At 38.8% G+C, this 15353-nt stretch overlaps 1 protein-coding gene across 7 annotated transcripts; it reads right to left on the bottom strand.

Annotated features, from left to right (window-relative positions):
• Nucleotides 1-3306: 3306 nt before the first annotated feature.
• LOC103700889 (phytochrome C) lies at nucleotides 3307-12961 on the bottom strand. Of its 7 annotated transcripts, none has more exons than XM_088718352.1 (6): nucleotides 12881-12956; nucleotides 12704-12790; nucleotides 9878-12004; nucleotides 8894-9710; nucleotides 4410-4703; nucleotides 3307-3810 (listed from the first exon to the last, which is right to left on the bottom strand). In XM_088718352.1, the coding sequence occupies exons 3-6, from the start codon at nucleotides 11931-11933 to the stop codon at nucleotides 3597-3599; spliced, it is 3381 nt and encodes a 1126-aa protein (XP_088574478.1). In that variant the 5' UTR covers nucleotides 11934-12004; nucleotides 12704-12790; nucleotides 12881-12956; the 3' UTR covers nucleotides 3307-3596. The 7 variants fall into 7 exon arrangements, with proteins under 7 accessions (XP_088574478.1, XP_088574466.1, XP_088574484.1 ...); XM_088718340.1 differs by having other exon boundaries at nucleotides 12612-12790; XM_088718358.1 differs by having other exon boundaries at nucleotides 12732-12790; nucleotides 12881-12955.
• Between the last annotated feature and the right edge of the window lie 2392 nt (nucleotides 12962-15353).

Consider the following 15353-nt stretch of genomic DNA (forward strand, 5'->3'; position numbering starts at 1 on the left):
TTCTTTCTATCTTTATTGGTTGATCCAAATGGAGTCAAAATATCTTTAATTAGTCTAACTTTCTCTTAATTGATAAATTAGATCTGACCCAAAAAATCTAATTTCATCAAGTAGAAATCTGGATTTGAATAACGAAGAGATATGATTGAGACTTATTCCTTTGCATTCAAGTAGAACTACAAACTCCACCTCTTTGTGAAATATGTGTTAGTGTTAGGTTAGGAGTAATTCTTGATCAAAGGGGTGATTGAGACCTCGGGATATTAGACTAGATTCAGTAGTTCAGACATAGGCGGAACCTATGATAGAATATTTCAGGTTGCCTTATAAAAGTTTAATAAGACATTTGATTATTTTAGATTTTTGGACAATTTTTCTGATTGACGGATTGTGAGAGAATTGTATTTTATTTAATCTATTGCCATTAATTTATATTTAAATTAAGAACCACATGTGCTCTATATGAAAATGATTTGTAAACCATTTGATCAAGTATGATATAATTTACTTAAATATAAATTATATTTTATTGCATCAATATATGTGTTGATATCGTATATATTATGTGTTAATTTTGTCACTTTCTAACTATGATTACACTGGCTTAAGACCTAGTCTTGTGAAAGGCTTGTGAGCAAAAAGAGAATCCGCCACCAAGGTGGTAGTCTAGTGGTACTGGGCAGCAATTCTAACCACAAGGTCCCAAGTTCGAATCGCTGCGGCGACGATTAAATTGTGGACCGGAGCTCACTACTTTGGCCACTGCTTGGACTTGTGGTGTAGGACCGCTCTTGAACCGCTAGTAGCCGGGGTGGTGCCGGGTGTGACGTACTCACACGTAGGACTCGAGCCAGAGCTCAGAGGAGTAGCTGAGCCGGGCCCACGGGTGGGGAGGGTATGAGTAAAACCGGTCGGGGTGCCCAACACACGGCCATTTCTGCCCGCATCGAACATTCTCCTGGCGGGGCGGGGGCCCAGTGGGGGCTGCTACGCGGGGTGGGCTTGTCCCTTCCTCCCCCCTACCCCTTTTTTTTCATCAAAAAAAAAAAAAAAAAGAGAATCCATGGTCTAACTTACCAAGTGGGACCTGAATGGCACTTTCATACTCTGAGATTGAGTTTTGGTATCTTGCTTAGCCTAATCATCACTTAAGCAAAATTTAAGCATCCAAATGAGACCAAAGCAGTCCATTCGATAGTTAAACATGGATCGATAGGGTACACTATCCTTTCAAATAGTATCCCAAGTGGTTGTCTAGGGTCCACCATGAAGTGACGACTTTATCCATCCTGAGAGCGATTCATGAGAAGTGGCCATGCTAAAACCACTTTGAATCGAGGAGTCATCAGGACACTGATGCTATCTATCCATGGGGTCAACTAACGGCTAGGGCCAACTTCAAACCCCGATAAATAAATTACCAGCAAGCCTAGAAGCTACTGTACATGCATGTATTACAAGAGAGCTAGCAAAAGAAATAAGGGAAAGAGAGATGAGAAAGCACAGCCGTCCACCAAAAATTGACATGAAGTATTCCACCACAATTCTCGATATGGAGGACTTTGTCACAACCCAGAACCTCACCCAAAATGGCTAGTCGAAAAATATTATTTGGGTTCCTTGATCCTGTATAACTACCCAAAATCTCCTCGGTGAATAACCGATGTGGGACTAAACATACGCCCGCACAGATCCTCCTCCCGTTCAAATCCTGACGTCCTCGTCAGACTAAAGGTTCAAATCCATTCAAATGTAATCACAAACACGACGATAGGCCCGTGGTCAGTCTTCATGAACTTGGTTGTAGTGTTTCTTAGTCCACACATGCTATGGGCCGAGTTCGCTTTAATACCATTTGTCACAACCCAGGACCTCACCCAAAATAGCTAGTCCAAAAATATTATTTGGGTTCTTTAATTCTGTATAAGTATCCAAGATCTCCTCAGCGAATAACCGATGTGGGACTAAACACACGCCCATACGGATCTTCACATATTTATTACAATTCAGGACCTCACCCAAAATGGCTAGCCGGAAAGTATTATTTGAGTTTCTTGATCCTATATAATTACTCAAGATCTCCTTAGTAAATAATCGATATGGGACTAAACACATGCCCGCACGGATTTTCACAGATTTGGTCTCGTGCCATTCCCAAAATATTGGAGAATTGCCGCCACAAGTGATACATGAACTCTAGTATTGGATTCTGTTGCTGAAGAACTACGATCACCGCCCGACCATTGGCTGCCAAGATGCTTTCCAGTACCAGCTACGGGACATTTATATAAGTATATGTGTTCGCCTTTTAGGACAACTTGTACTCAACCTAGAGGTTTTCCTTGCAAATAATTGACAAGAATGGTATATGGAATTAGCCTACAGAGGCAGAGTAAATGGACCAAAGCATGGATAGGAAATTGAGACTACCACATTCAATACATGCCGGTGAGGACTTACTCCTTCCCCTAATTAAACCTACAAAAAAATAAAAAAAAGGTAGAGGGTCATGAAATATAGATATCTAAGCTAAATCCATGCATGAGAGGATTGCCCGACAAATAAATCAAGAAATAGAGAGATAGGGAGAGGAGCCCAAGATGTCCTCCAACATCTTGTTTGGAGAAAGCAGCAATCAATAGGATTTTTCTAATCCCCTCTCCCGAAAGAAAGAATTTGAGACGACAACCATCGGGAATGACTCTTCCATTTCTTTTGTTCGCCTTTCTAATCTCCAAAGCTTCGAGGGATCCTCTCCTCACTCCCTACAAACATTGAACTGCCTCCCCTGTATGGCTGGCCGCGCCTAATCCTACCTCACAGGATCAAACATGACAATAACCATCCTTAAATATATGCTCTAATGAATCACATCTTTATTTCATTGTCTTGAAGAATTGGAAGCATTTTGTAGAACTGCCGATGAAAAGAAAGCAAAACAGCGAAAAGCTGGAACCATGCAGTCGAGCTCGATGCTGTTTTTTCAAAAGAAAAAGAAAAGGTTAACGAGGCGTTTCCAACATCAGGCATGGTTATCTGAAGACCATTCTTAGTTCTTGTAAACTAGCTTCTACTAAGATTCTCTTTCAGCTTGTCACAAGCATTCAGGCAACTTCACATCCATGGTTCCTATCCCTATTATAATCAGATGGAGTTAAAAGGTCTTGTGTCATAAATAGTATGCTAACATCTGGTGGAAGATCCGCCTAGAATCAACAGGATATCAAAGTGAACCCTCTCTTTGAATGTCTGAATGACGAGCAACAGTCATAAGCTTCCACTCAAGGTATTGGGGAAGAGAAAGTATTAAAGATAAAATGCAAACACTGCTTTTATTTCTTGTAAATGCATACAAAGATCTTCCTCAGGTACAGTACCTTATTTAAGAAAAGACACTTATACATGCAGCCTTCAACCAAGAACTGAAACCAGAGTCAGTGCATGCTACGAACCCACTGTTTGATTCCCATATCGACATCGTTACCAACCACACACTAATTCTTGCAGCTCAATGACAGGCCTTCATTCAATTGAAGATGGAGCAATCTGATGGAAGGTGATCATGAGGTCAGGACTGATTTCTCCTATAAAAGATATCATCTCCCACCTGCGTCGTGAACCAAGGGAAACTCCACTAGAATTATGAAAGATGCTCTCTCAGCTTCCCTAAGATACCGTACCGTCCCAGTCATTATTTTCACAAGTTTCTGGCTGATGTATAGGCCAAGGCCTTCTCTCGATATGCATTGGCTATGGTGGAACATCTCCTGTACCAAAGCCTCTGGGATTCCTGGTGCTGGATGAACAATCCTGCAAACAGACCCTGCTAATATTAGAGAAGAAGCTTCAAAATTTTATCTAAAAAAAAAAACTAATCTCATTCCAGTTTGAACATAGATATGGCTTGCTCCCAGATCCTCAAGTATCAGACACATTCTACGGCCTGTGGAAGATATATTTTTCTAACAATCGGTACCATGTGCTCCAAGAAACTAAAACTTTCGTGATTATTAAACACATCTGCAGGGCCCTGAGATGTGGTTCTTTTAATGGAAACTCATATCAGCATTCTCATTCCCTTAACGTATTCCTAAATGGTAATACAGATTTGCTCATGTGAAGGTGAAAAATTCAAATAGGTCATGGATAATTTACTTTTATTCTATGCATGTAATCTTTGTGCGATAATTCCATGCATACAAAACATACATCAATGTCCAGTTGAAAGAACTGAGACAAAGTGAACAGAATCCAACTTATTTACGCTAGCCTGTCCAATATAAGATTCAATTTCTGTTGCAAGGTCCAGCATCATCTACCATATAAAATATGTGCATCTTCAAGTTGTGTAGTTATAAATAAGCAAATTTTAGACAAACTTCACAACAAATCATTGAAGAGTAGATTACCTGAATTCAAGGTGAATGATCTGCACTCCTGTTCCTATAATTTCCCTTCTTGGAATGACTTGGAACAAAATTGATCCTACAGTAGGGGGTGTGAACTGAAGTGCAGTCAACAAGAAGTCCGACAGGACCTGCTGAAGCCTCAGATTGTCACCATATAAGTACATGGAGGACATTTCTGCAGGCCAATCATGAACAAGCGGCACCTGTCGCTCGCTGCTCAGAGACATTCCCTGCATCATGACCGTATCCAGAGCTTCCCCAAGGTTAAATTCTACTGTGTTGAGCTCCATGTAGCTGTTCAGACCGTATAAATTGGAATGAAAGATAAAAAACTTCCATGTGAGTGTTGATCTTGTACATCCAAGTCAAAAGCTAAACAAGAGATGTATGAATTTTAAATTGAAGAGAAAAGCAAACAGTTGGCTATATGATGGGATAATATTGCGGAGAACTGTCTTTAAATATTTTGAACTGGAGCAACAGAGTATCAAATGCTTGTATGAATAGCTTTATAAAACCAAATATAATACAAATTTGCATCATATGAACGAGCGAACAAATATCCTTTGTATTCATCTTTTCTGGTATTGTTGCTGGGATCTCCAATTCTTTTTCATTTTACTGGAAACTACGTTGCTCTTTGTAGAGAAATTTGCTACATTGCTTATCATGCAAACAAAACATACAGCAGATACTGTAGCATAAACTTCTCAGCTCTAAGGACTTACATAACTAGGCAGCTTTGTAAAGTATGCAACTTTTTAGTTAAACCGTTCCGGAGTCTTAGAACCATTTCTGATGGTTCCAACCGAACTGAGCTTGATCATGAGGAAACAAGTGAAATGACCTAGCAGAGCATCGGGCAACAACAGGGGATAAAAGGATTTCAAAGAGCAAGAATAAGCATTGAGACTCTAGCAGCAACAAAACATAAGAAAAGTATCGGATTGCCAGTATTGACTATATGCAACAATCAATAGATGATGCCTATGAAGACTCTAGTGTCATTGCAGCTTTGAGATAATGGACTGTTCACCAAGTGAAACATTCAGAGTACAATAAGCAAGCACTTCTGGGCAGAGATGTGCCTATGGACATCCAGTGACATATCAGGCCAGAGTTTTCACTGTAAAAGAATATATGCAAGGATATAGATGTCCCTTTGTTTTTGCAAAAGAAAAGTTCATTATTAATTTTCATCTCTCTTTTCTATAAAAGGACAATATTCATTTTCAAATACTAGCTTTTCTTCTCAAAAGTATCTTTTATATATAAGCATTCAGATGCTGTGATGCAATCCAGATCCAAAAACACACTCATTCATCAGAAACCAGAAAATATATTGAGATTTGATATCCCTTATGCATGAAGGAGACAGAATCTCGTGTTCACACCATGAGCCAACAGAAATAAGCAAAGTATAACACCAAGCTGCTTTTCTTCACAAAGAATGAGGCTGAAGTAGTGCAACCATGCTAATGCCATACCAGTTGGTACCGGTATGTACCGACTGTACCATAGTAGTACAACACCAATATATATGGAGGGCGTACTGAGTGTCGGAACGCTGGACTGGCCTCTATACCAGGTGTACTGGTGAAGTTATAGGATAGTACGGGTACAGGATCTAGTGCAGAGATAGCAAACCTTGAGTGTAACTGATTAGCTTTATGGTCTACACATTTCTATATGCTATAATATCTAGCATATATTTTTTTTAACTTGTTTTACTCTGATTTTGATGTTTATTACATATCCATGCTATATATAGAAAAGAATTGAAAAAAAGATATTCCTTTTCATATATATGCCTTTGTACAAACAGTCACCTGCTCCTGATATCTTCATCTAACACCTTCACTTATTCCATACAAAATGTTCATTTAAGGTCAAAATATTGGCATCTTTACCTAAGTGGCAGGGGTAGCAAAATCCAGCGAAGGGAACAATGAGTACTACAATGCTTACAGTTCAGATAGGGGAGAGAGTGGGGTACAGAGTAGAAGTGTGGTTAAGGAATGAGTTTGATACCTAAAATAAAAGGGACTTTGTCTCCAATGTTTTTCCTTCCATACTTGCAGCTTAGTCTATGTGAGGATCTACGTTCTTATGAAAGAAGTATTTTGTGCAAAAATGCAGCCTGTTAATCTAATGGAAATATGGTAGGGCGTAAAAATGTTACTGCTTGTAAACTGTTTTCAATGAAAACAACTTAAACACATACCTGGGACAAAAACCACAAGGATTTTGCCCAAAACAAATAAATCAAGCTTTATATATTGCACTATATCGGTTATGGTTAATGGCTACTGTTACATAATATTCATAGTTCCTGTAAATTTATACAATTAATATCTTATATTCCAAGAACAACGGGTGCATTTTTAGCAGTAATATCCTAAACACTAAGCTAACTACTGATAATAGAGCATACTATATTGTCACGACAGAGAATAAAGAAAAGCAATAAAAAAATTTAAATTCCATATGTTTTTAAATTGACATTTTTCATGCTAATGTCGGATTGGTTTCTCAGATCAATGAATTTTAAATACTTATAATTTTAGGGCCTGGTTGGTTTTGGTTTTGTTTTTTGTTTTTGTATTCAAGAACATGAAGAAAATTGAACTAAACTGAAAAACATGTATGATGAAATTCCTTTGTTTTTGTCAAATTGCCTGTAAAATCTTTAGAGGATTTGGAATTAAAGTTTTATTTCTTTCAAAAAGTGAAAATAAAAACAAGGAATAGCAGAAGTTTTGTGCACATACTATCTTCAACATCAATCTCCATGTGATAGTTCACTAAATTGTAGAGAAACAAAAATGAAAAAACAGCAATACCTAATGGGCACTTAGTTGTTGTCTTAATTTCCAATTTAAAATTGCCAGAAACAAAATAAAGTATCAAATGGTTCTATCTATGTCTATGAACCAAGTACTCAGAATCATGCAACTTGACTCCATTTATTCAGTTCCTCTGTTAAAAAAAAAAAAAAACAAAACCACACGAATAAGTATCCCATCATGCTATCTCATAAATAGCTGTTAGCAGGTTCGTTATTGGCCATGAATAATTATACCTCCCTAACATAATGCAAGTTAACATATGATTTTTCCTGATATTTCTGGCAATTTAGCAACTTAAAAATGTTATGCCTGTGCCTTTTTTGATAGTATTCTACTTCTACAGTTGACAGAACAGTTAATACATATTATAATATAATTCTTAATAGATAAAAGGCCTCTGACATAATGCCACATCATACAATGTTTTGCAACTCCAGATATGCACATAATCATGTGCATCACACATGTTTGTATGCATAAACAGAGCCGGAGAGAGATGGGGGAGGGGGGTGGAGGGGGAGAGAGAGGGGGAGAGAGATTGAAGAAAGCATTTTTTATGTCAACGAGATTCTATATAATTGCAGTCTACCCCTTGCTTGGGTATGGCCCATGTGTAAGGGGCAGTGAAGAAGAAGAAGAAATTGATAAATACAAGAAAAATAGATAAACTAATAGGTAGGTACATAGATCAATAAGAGATGCTTGAGTTTTCTAAATATAGTGAGCGGGCTAGGCATGCCTACATCTATGCAAAATAATATCTACCTCCAATGTTTTTACTTAAATAATACAGATTATTTATCTATTGCATGCACACTAGATCAAGATCTCCAAAGGATTTACAATATGAACACTAGTATCTTCTGGAAGATATATATAAACAAGAAGCAATAACTTGTAACAATATGAATTTCAATGAAGAAATTATCTTGCTTGATGATGGGCTTAATAGTCAGTGGCATGAAGATGTAGGGGTAATGAAACAAAACAACAGTTATATCCAGGAGAAGGATCAGCTCATAGGATCACAGATTGCTTGCTCTGCTATCAAGGCTAGGGAACCCTGAGAATTGAAAGATGCTTGGAGCTAAGTGTGCTTATGTATGTACTTCCATTCTACTACTTAGTCATTCCCTCCTGAGAAGCTGGGCAATTAAACATTGCAAAATAACAAAAGCAAGTTAGCCATTGTACTACAGTTATCATAGTTAGCTGTTTGGCGAAGCTGTAGTGGGAGATCAGGGGGAAAGAAATGGTTGAGCACAGTTGAAAGAGCATCGAGGAGTAAAGGTTGCTGATCCTGATATTAAGACAAGGATGAATGGAAAGATGCTGGCAGTTTATGAATTCAAATTTTGCTTTATGCTGAGCACAGTTGTCCATTCTTGTACTTATAAGCCTTTGTTTTTCCTTCCCAAACAACCGTTAGACTGCCCATAAACAACAGGAAAAATAGCATGTCTAGCAGTTTTTGACCTTTTTTTTGGTCATAGCTTCTCTAAGAGTCCATCACAAAGAGACAGTAGAATTTCAGAAATCAGAATAAGTTTCTAGAATGTGAAAAAAAAAAACAACTATACGAATAAATGCTTCATAACAATGCCATAAAATGAACTAAAAGTGGAAGAGGCATACCATTGCTCAATGCTTTCTAAATCCATGTCATCCAAGACCTTCGTCATCTGCTCTTGACACAGGGCACCTCTCTTAAGAAGTTGCTTCTGCTCCTCATTTAAATTAGTAGACTCTATCAAATTGCGAGTAAATACAATCCCATTTAAAGGGTTCCTTATTTCTTGGCGAAGGTAAGCTAATTCCCTTAGACTGTTCGTTGCAGCCTGCTCAGACATTTTTTGCACCTGCAGAGCATGTTGGAGTTCCGGGCTGGCGACATGCAGAAAGCATAAGACCCCTGTGATCCTACCCTCTGAATTTGTCCTCTTATTGGCAGAAAGTAATGCTTCAACATACTTGCCGTTGATGTCAAAGAACCCAAATAATAATTTCTCCGCATCTTGGCCTGCAATCACACCATTCAGCACTATTCTGAGCTTGGTTAATGTGTCATGATCCTTCACCCTACAGCCAAAACTTTGAAGGCTGAACACCTCCCCAACAAGCATCTTATCGATTACATCCTCCCTCTTTAAACCAGATAACTTCTGCATTGCTGAATTCCATTCAAAACAGCAACCATTCTCATCAATTATAAAAATTGGAGGGATGAGTTCACTTGGATTTCTCACTATGGCAGTGTAGTCACCTTGAATGCGGGTATACTTATCCATTACCATTTTGTGCCCTGTCATGTCTTGTGCAACAAAGCAGACTCCCACAATATTGTCCTTCATGTCATGGCTACAGCATGCATTAACCACCAAGATTATAGGCCCGGTGCTTTCTCGATATCTAAATGTTTTAAGCTTGATTTCAACATTTTGCTCCTCTTTTCCTGTCATTACAATGAAACAAACAACATTTGAGGCAAGATGCAAGTGAAATCTCTACAAGCTTGGAAAGTAATTACAGATGGAGAGGCAACAATATAACTTAAAATGACATGGAAGCTCTTCTCAAGGAAAAGTTAAAGACAAAAGCAAAATAAAGAAAACTTGTCACCTTGCAAAGCCAAGCATAGCACATTTTTTGCCAGTCCAACTGAATCGTCCTCAATAACATCAATTAGAGGCATACCAATAGCTTCATTCACAGACAATCCGGTCAATTCTGCTGCCTTAGTATTCCAGCCATTTATGTTCCCTGAGGCATCAACAGCAAAAATTGGCACTGTTGCTGTTTCAATAAGACGAACCATTTCATTGGTAACCATATGCAGTTCATCCACACCCGGTATCTTCTTTGAATCATCTAATGGTGCATTTACTATGGTCTTGGACTCATCATTCACAATCTCATCTTGCAGCGATCCACGCAATATGAGCTGCAAGGAGTGGATTGAGTCCATTTCAATATCTTCCCAAGGAACACTTCTTTGCTTCATCACCTCCAAGAAGGCCTTGAATGAAGATCTTGGATGCATTTTCTGTCCATCTCTAGTGTCAGGTTCATTTTTGGCACCACCCCACTTGATCTCTTTTGCTGTGTGTGACCGGAACCAAAAGATAAAATCCTTGGAAGTAATTTTAATTGCAGCCATGCCACATATTGCATCTCCTAGGTCAGCAACACCTGGATAACCTGCTTCTGTTAAGCTGTCAGTACTTAAGCCTGTAGAGCCATCATGGTACTCTTGAAGCCATGCAACAAGATCCCTTATCTGCGCTCCAGTAGGTGTTGTTCCCAACAGCCAAAACTGGTTTCGGTAATAGAGGGCCGCACCATCACATTTAACAAGATCCATAACATTAGGTGACCGTGTAAAAATTCCAACAGGGGCATCTCGGAGGAGCATATCACATAGAAGAGTTTGCGTTCGAAGGATATGCTTCTCCCTTGCTTGAGCTGCTAACTCTACCTCTTTGTTAAGCTGTATGCCAAATACTTGCAACAAAAATTCACAGGCATATCTGAGTGGAAAAGGAACAAACCTTGGGCTAGTGTGATGGCAAACCACCAATCCCCAGAGTTTCCTCCCCTTCTGCTGCTGTTCGCTGCCTGTTTCATCATCATCATCATTGATTGTGACCGACATTACGAGAGAAGCAATCGAACCCATATTAGCCATGTACTGAGCATGACACCCATGAGGAGATCTTAATGTAGACCCGCACAAACTGAGAGGCTGAGCCAATTTCTTATCCTGGATTACTTTCACTGGTGGAGCAGAACAATCACATATCATCCTAACTTTATTCTTCATGAATAGAAACCTCGAAGCCTGAGGAATATCAGTAGCAGGGTAATGCAATCCAAGGTAAGGCTCCAAATCTGATCTCCTACACTCAGCTATAACTTCACCATGCTCATCTTCGTGGAATTTATAAGCCATCACCCTGTCATAGCCCGTCAGCTCGCTTACTTCTCGAACCAAGACATCGCATAAGAGAGAGATATTCCCACTGGGCAAAGATTGCAGTCTAGAAATTGCTTTTGCCGCTAGTTTGTAGGATTTTAGTGCTCCAGCTGCAGTCACTGCCACATCAGCAGGGTTCACAGGCTCCAAGTCTATAACCAATCCCACTTCAACTCGGTGCATTATTGCATAAAAAGGCTTCCCCGAGCTTCTGCAATGTACTAGTATTGGGTTAAGAAGATAAACCTCTCCAAAGCTTGCAGCCTTTTGCAAGGCAACAGAGCTCGGAGATCGGAAGAGAGTTCGGACGTCGGTACCGATTGTTAAGGCTTCCCGCTGCTCGATGCTGGGGACAGCATGAGGTGTCAGGTCCAGCATCTCAGGGGCGTTTTCACTATATGCAATTATGGTGAACATCTGGTCATCAATGGCAAGCAAGCACCCAAAGGGCTGGATGAACTTTCCCCGCTGCATCTGTTGAAGGTAAGAAGAGACTGTGGAGGAGGGGATGCCACAGCTCTCAGTGCCGCCCGACCGATTGGCAGCACCGATCGACATAGAGTAATTAAATGGCCGATCGGAGTCCTCGAACTCAGCATGGAGCTTTGCATCTAAGGAGGTCTGAGAAACCACATGAGCACTGTGCTTGGACCGTGCTGAGCTGCTCCGCGAACAGGTAGCTCTGTTCGACCTAGACGACATCTTTCATCCTTCTTCCCCAATTCCTCCCACCTCTTCTAATAAAAACAAAGCTCACCAAAAATGTCCATTTCCTGATTCAGAATTAACACGCAGAGAATTCAGTTGAACCTAATGTCAAACACCAGGTATGATGTTTTAATTTTTCCGAATTCAACTCCAAAACTGTACCAAGTGGGCTAAGCATAAACTCAGAATTTCACCTGGGGACATGGAAGAGGCAACTTTGGAACCAAAAAAAAAGCAAATTCAGGTTCTGAAAATAAAGACCTGATCAGGATAAGGAACGGAAAGGACGATGCGGTTCCAAGGGTGGACCAGTAATTGGGTTCTGATACAGAGAAGACAAAGTATAAAGAAGCAGAGGACAAGAAGGAGAGGGAAAGAGATCAGATTCTGCTAGAGGAATAGTGAGAGGGGATTTTTGTCACTTACTCCCCTCTAAATCCCCATAAACCCCTCACAAACCCATCAAGAACAAGGAGGAAAGATTAGAAGGCCATCCTAAAATCTGATAAACTAACCCTTTATTCCATTACCTATGAAAAAAGCTTTCATTTTTCGAAACCATATCATTTGCTGAATCTGCCTACACAACAACAATTCTAAAGGAAATACTAAATTCAATTACGTGACATGAAAAATGAAATCTTTCGGATTCCAAGCACGAAAATAAGTTACCTTTGAGAAGAGAGCAATCTCAGATGATAAAAAGAAAGAAAATTAGCGTCACAGAGAGAGGTAGTACAAGAGGAGCAGAGGAGGACAGGAACCTTCAGCGATGGCAGTGGACCAACACACCTGAATTCCGTCTTTCTTCATTCCATGCCATCAATTTTGGTTGAAGGCTTCCATTTTTTCTGAAATTTAAGCCCCGATTGCTGAATACAGAATAAAAAGGACTAATTTTTACATTACTTGTCCAATTTTCTCACGGAATACAAACTTACGGTGGAGAAGGAGGAGGGTGGAGCCTGGAGGAAAACTCCGTACGAAAGTGGTAGGTTTTTTATTTTTTAATTTTTCCCCCTAAGTTTCTAAAACCCCAAGTGTTTTTCACAAAACCTACCAAGAAAAAAAAAAAAGAATGTGATAATATAAACATATTATATAATTTTTAAAATTGTAACAAAAAAATATTTGTAAAAGTAAGAGATTATATTATAGATATGTTATAGTTGTTATTTTTTCACATTGATATTGATATACAGGATGAATAATAATCAGTGACATACTGGACCACTAGATCATTCATACGACCATCCACATACAGTTACAAGCACTAAACACCAAAAATAGGATCAACATTATCTTAAATAAATTTTGAATAATTAACATAATAAAAATTATAAATAATAAAATAAAATTTATCAACTCGATTATCTAATGAGAAAATCTCAAGAGCTATTTCTGACAAAAATTTTATGAATCATCTCAAAGTATTTCATCAACAGCAATACTTTCCTCGGCCACTACAAGATAATGTTGCCGAAATAAATCTTGTACTCCCGGTCCATGAGTTTTCTCGAATAAGTTTTAAATAACATAAAAGTTAATTATCATATAAATAATTTGATAATGTTATATTAATTTGATTATTTGTGAGAAGATGTGAAAATCAAAGAAAAAATAAAATCTTTTAATAAATCAAAAACATTTTTCATTAATTGGTGCCCTTTACTTCATGACATCTTTCAGATTGTGCATGCTTACCGAGAGGCAAATCGAGTTATCGATTAGATGGCTATCTATGCGGCGCAGGAGAGGCCTTTGGACTTCCAACACCGTTGTGCCAGGTTTTTATTTTTGATTCCATTGGCTACATCTATACTGAAGTAGGATGAATAACCGGTGTATCAAAAATAAAAATAATAAAAAAAAATTATTTTTTGTTGCAGTACCAAAAATCATTTTTTTGGGAGACAACAAGGAGAGGTTTGATTTGGCATCCAATGTTTTGGGCCCCGTGGGAGCACCGCTGAGAAAGCGGCGGGCGTCGGCGCCCATCCGGGAAGTGTTTAATCCAAAGACCGGCACGTGACGTCTTTTACGTGGCGAGATTTCGGCCTCAAAAATCTGGCCCACGGGCCGCGCAAGTCCACATCAGCAACCCGGACGTTGTGGTGGCAAGTAGTGCTGAGGCCACTCCAAAGGCAAATCAGGCACTGCAAATGCTGAAGTTTGCCTCAAGCTCCATTTGGAAAGAAACATCACAATTGAAATATATGAGGGTTACCATTACCTTGTGTTCTTTCCAAAATGAGAGATTTTTGTAAAACGTTTTTTTACCTTTTTTTGGAAGAACATTCACTATTGTTTTTTGAAATTACAAGTCAATGCCTATCCTTTATATTTTACATCATAATAGTCACTATATTTTGTAAAGAAAGATCCAAATCATCTCATGTTGTTAGTTTCAATCAGCATATTTTATATAAAAAAAAAAAAACTTGTAAATATCTTTAAGAATTTTTTTGCATGAATATCCTCCTAAATATCAAATTTTGCATGAATACTCTCTTAAATTTGATATTTGCATATATACCCTCGTAAAATAATTATTTTGCTATTCTACCATTTTCTATTCTAATTTTTGCATATGTACCCATGCAATCTTACATCGTTAAAAAATTAACGATTTCAAATTAAGATAACTAAAATATTTTAATAGGTAAACATGTAAAAAAAAATATTTACAAGGCGATCGCGTTAGAGGACAAAAAAATAAATTTAAAATTTTATTTTATTTTTAATTGAAATAAATATAATTTTTTTAACGGTGTTAGAAGGTATTTGTGCAAAAATAGTATATTATAAAAATATAGAAATAAATATAAATTTTAAAAAAATATTTGTATAAATTTAAATTTTTTAAAAAATATTCATAAAAAAAAACCATCCTCAAAATACCATCCAAGGCTTTAGAAGTCTCTATGGTCTGCTCCCAAGAGCCTTGTCCCCACCCTCACATCTCAAATTGGGGTGGTTCTATATACACCCCCCCTATTGCTCAGGACACCCCCCAAAAATTAAAAAAAAATTAAATACTCTATACACCCCCCCATTTGCTAAGGACACCCCTAAAAAATTAAAAATTCCTAAATTACCCCCCACCCTCCCCACCCCCTCACCTAAATTGCTCTCTACACCCCCCAAACCCCCCCACCCCGCTCTTCCCCTCCAAAACACCCGCCGGCTTCTCCCTTCCGCCCAAAAAACCTCGCCTCAAGCACCTCGCCGGCGGCCAAACCCCCTCCGTCTCCCTTTGAACTGTTCCGCCCAAAGCACCTCGCCAACGCCCAAAACCCCCCCGTTCCCCCTTCTCCCTCTCGTCGCCGGCATTCTCCCGATCTCCGACCACCTCGCCGGCTTCTCCCGGAACCACCTCCCCGGCCATCTCCCGAGCAACGAGCACCTCGCCGG

Source organism: Phoenix dactylifera, chromosome 1, assembly GCF_051530095.1.
Source record: "Phoenix dactylifera cultivar Ajwa chromosome 1, Ajwa_hap1_PhDact_Kaust_v1.1, whole genome shotgun sequence".
NCBI lineage: Eukaryota > Viridiplantae > Streptophyta > Magnoliopsida > Arecales > Arecaceae > Phoenix > Phoenix dactylifera.

Excerpts from the sequence above, each read along its gene's own strand:
- LOC103700889 (XM_008782788.5), bottom strand. The coding sequence starts at position 11,933 with ATGTCGTCTAGGTCGAACAGAGCTACCTGTTCGCGGAGCAGCTCAGCA. Across the intron at positions 9,711-9,877 it reads GCTATGCTTGGCTTTGCAAG|GAAAAGAGGAGCAAAATGTT; the intron begins GTGACAAGTTTT and ends TTGTAATGACAG. Across the intron at positions 3,811-4,409 it reads ATCATTCACCTTGAATTCAG|GATTGTTCATCCAGCACCAG; the intron begins GTAATCTACTCT and ends GTCTGTTTGCAG.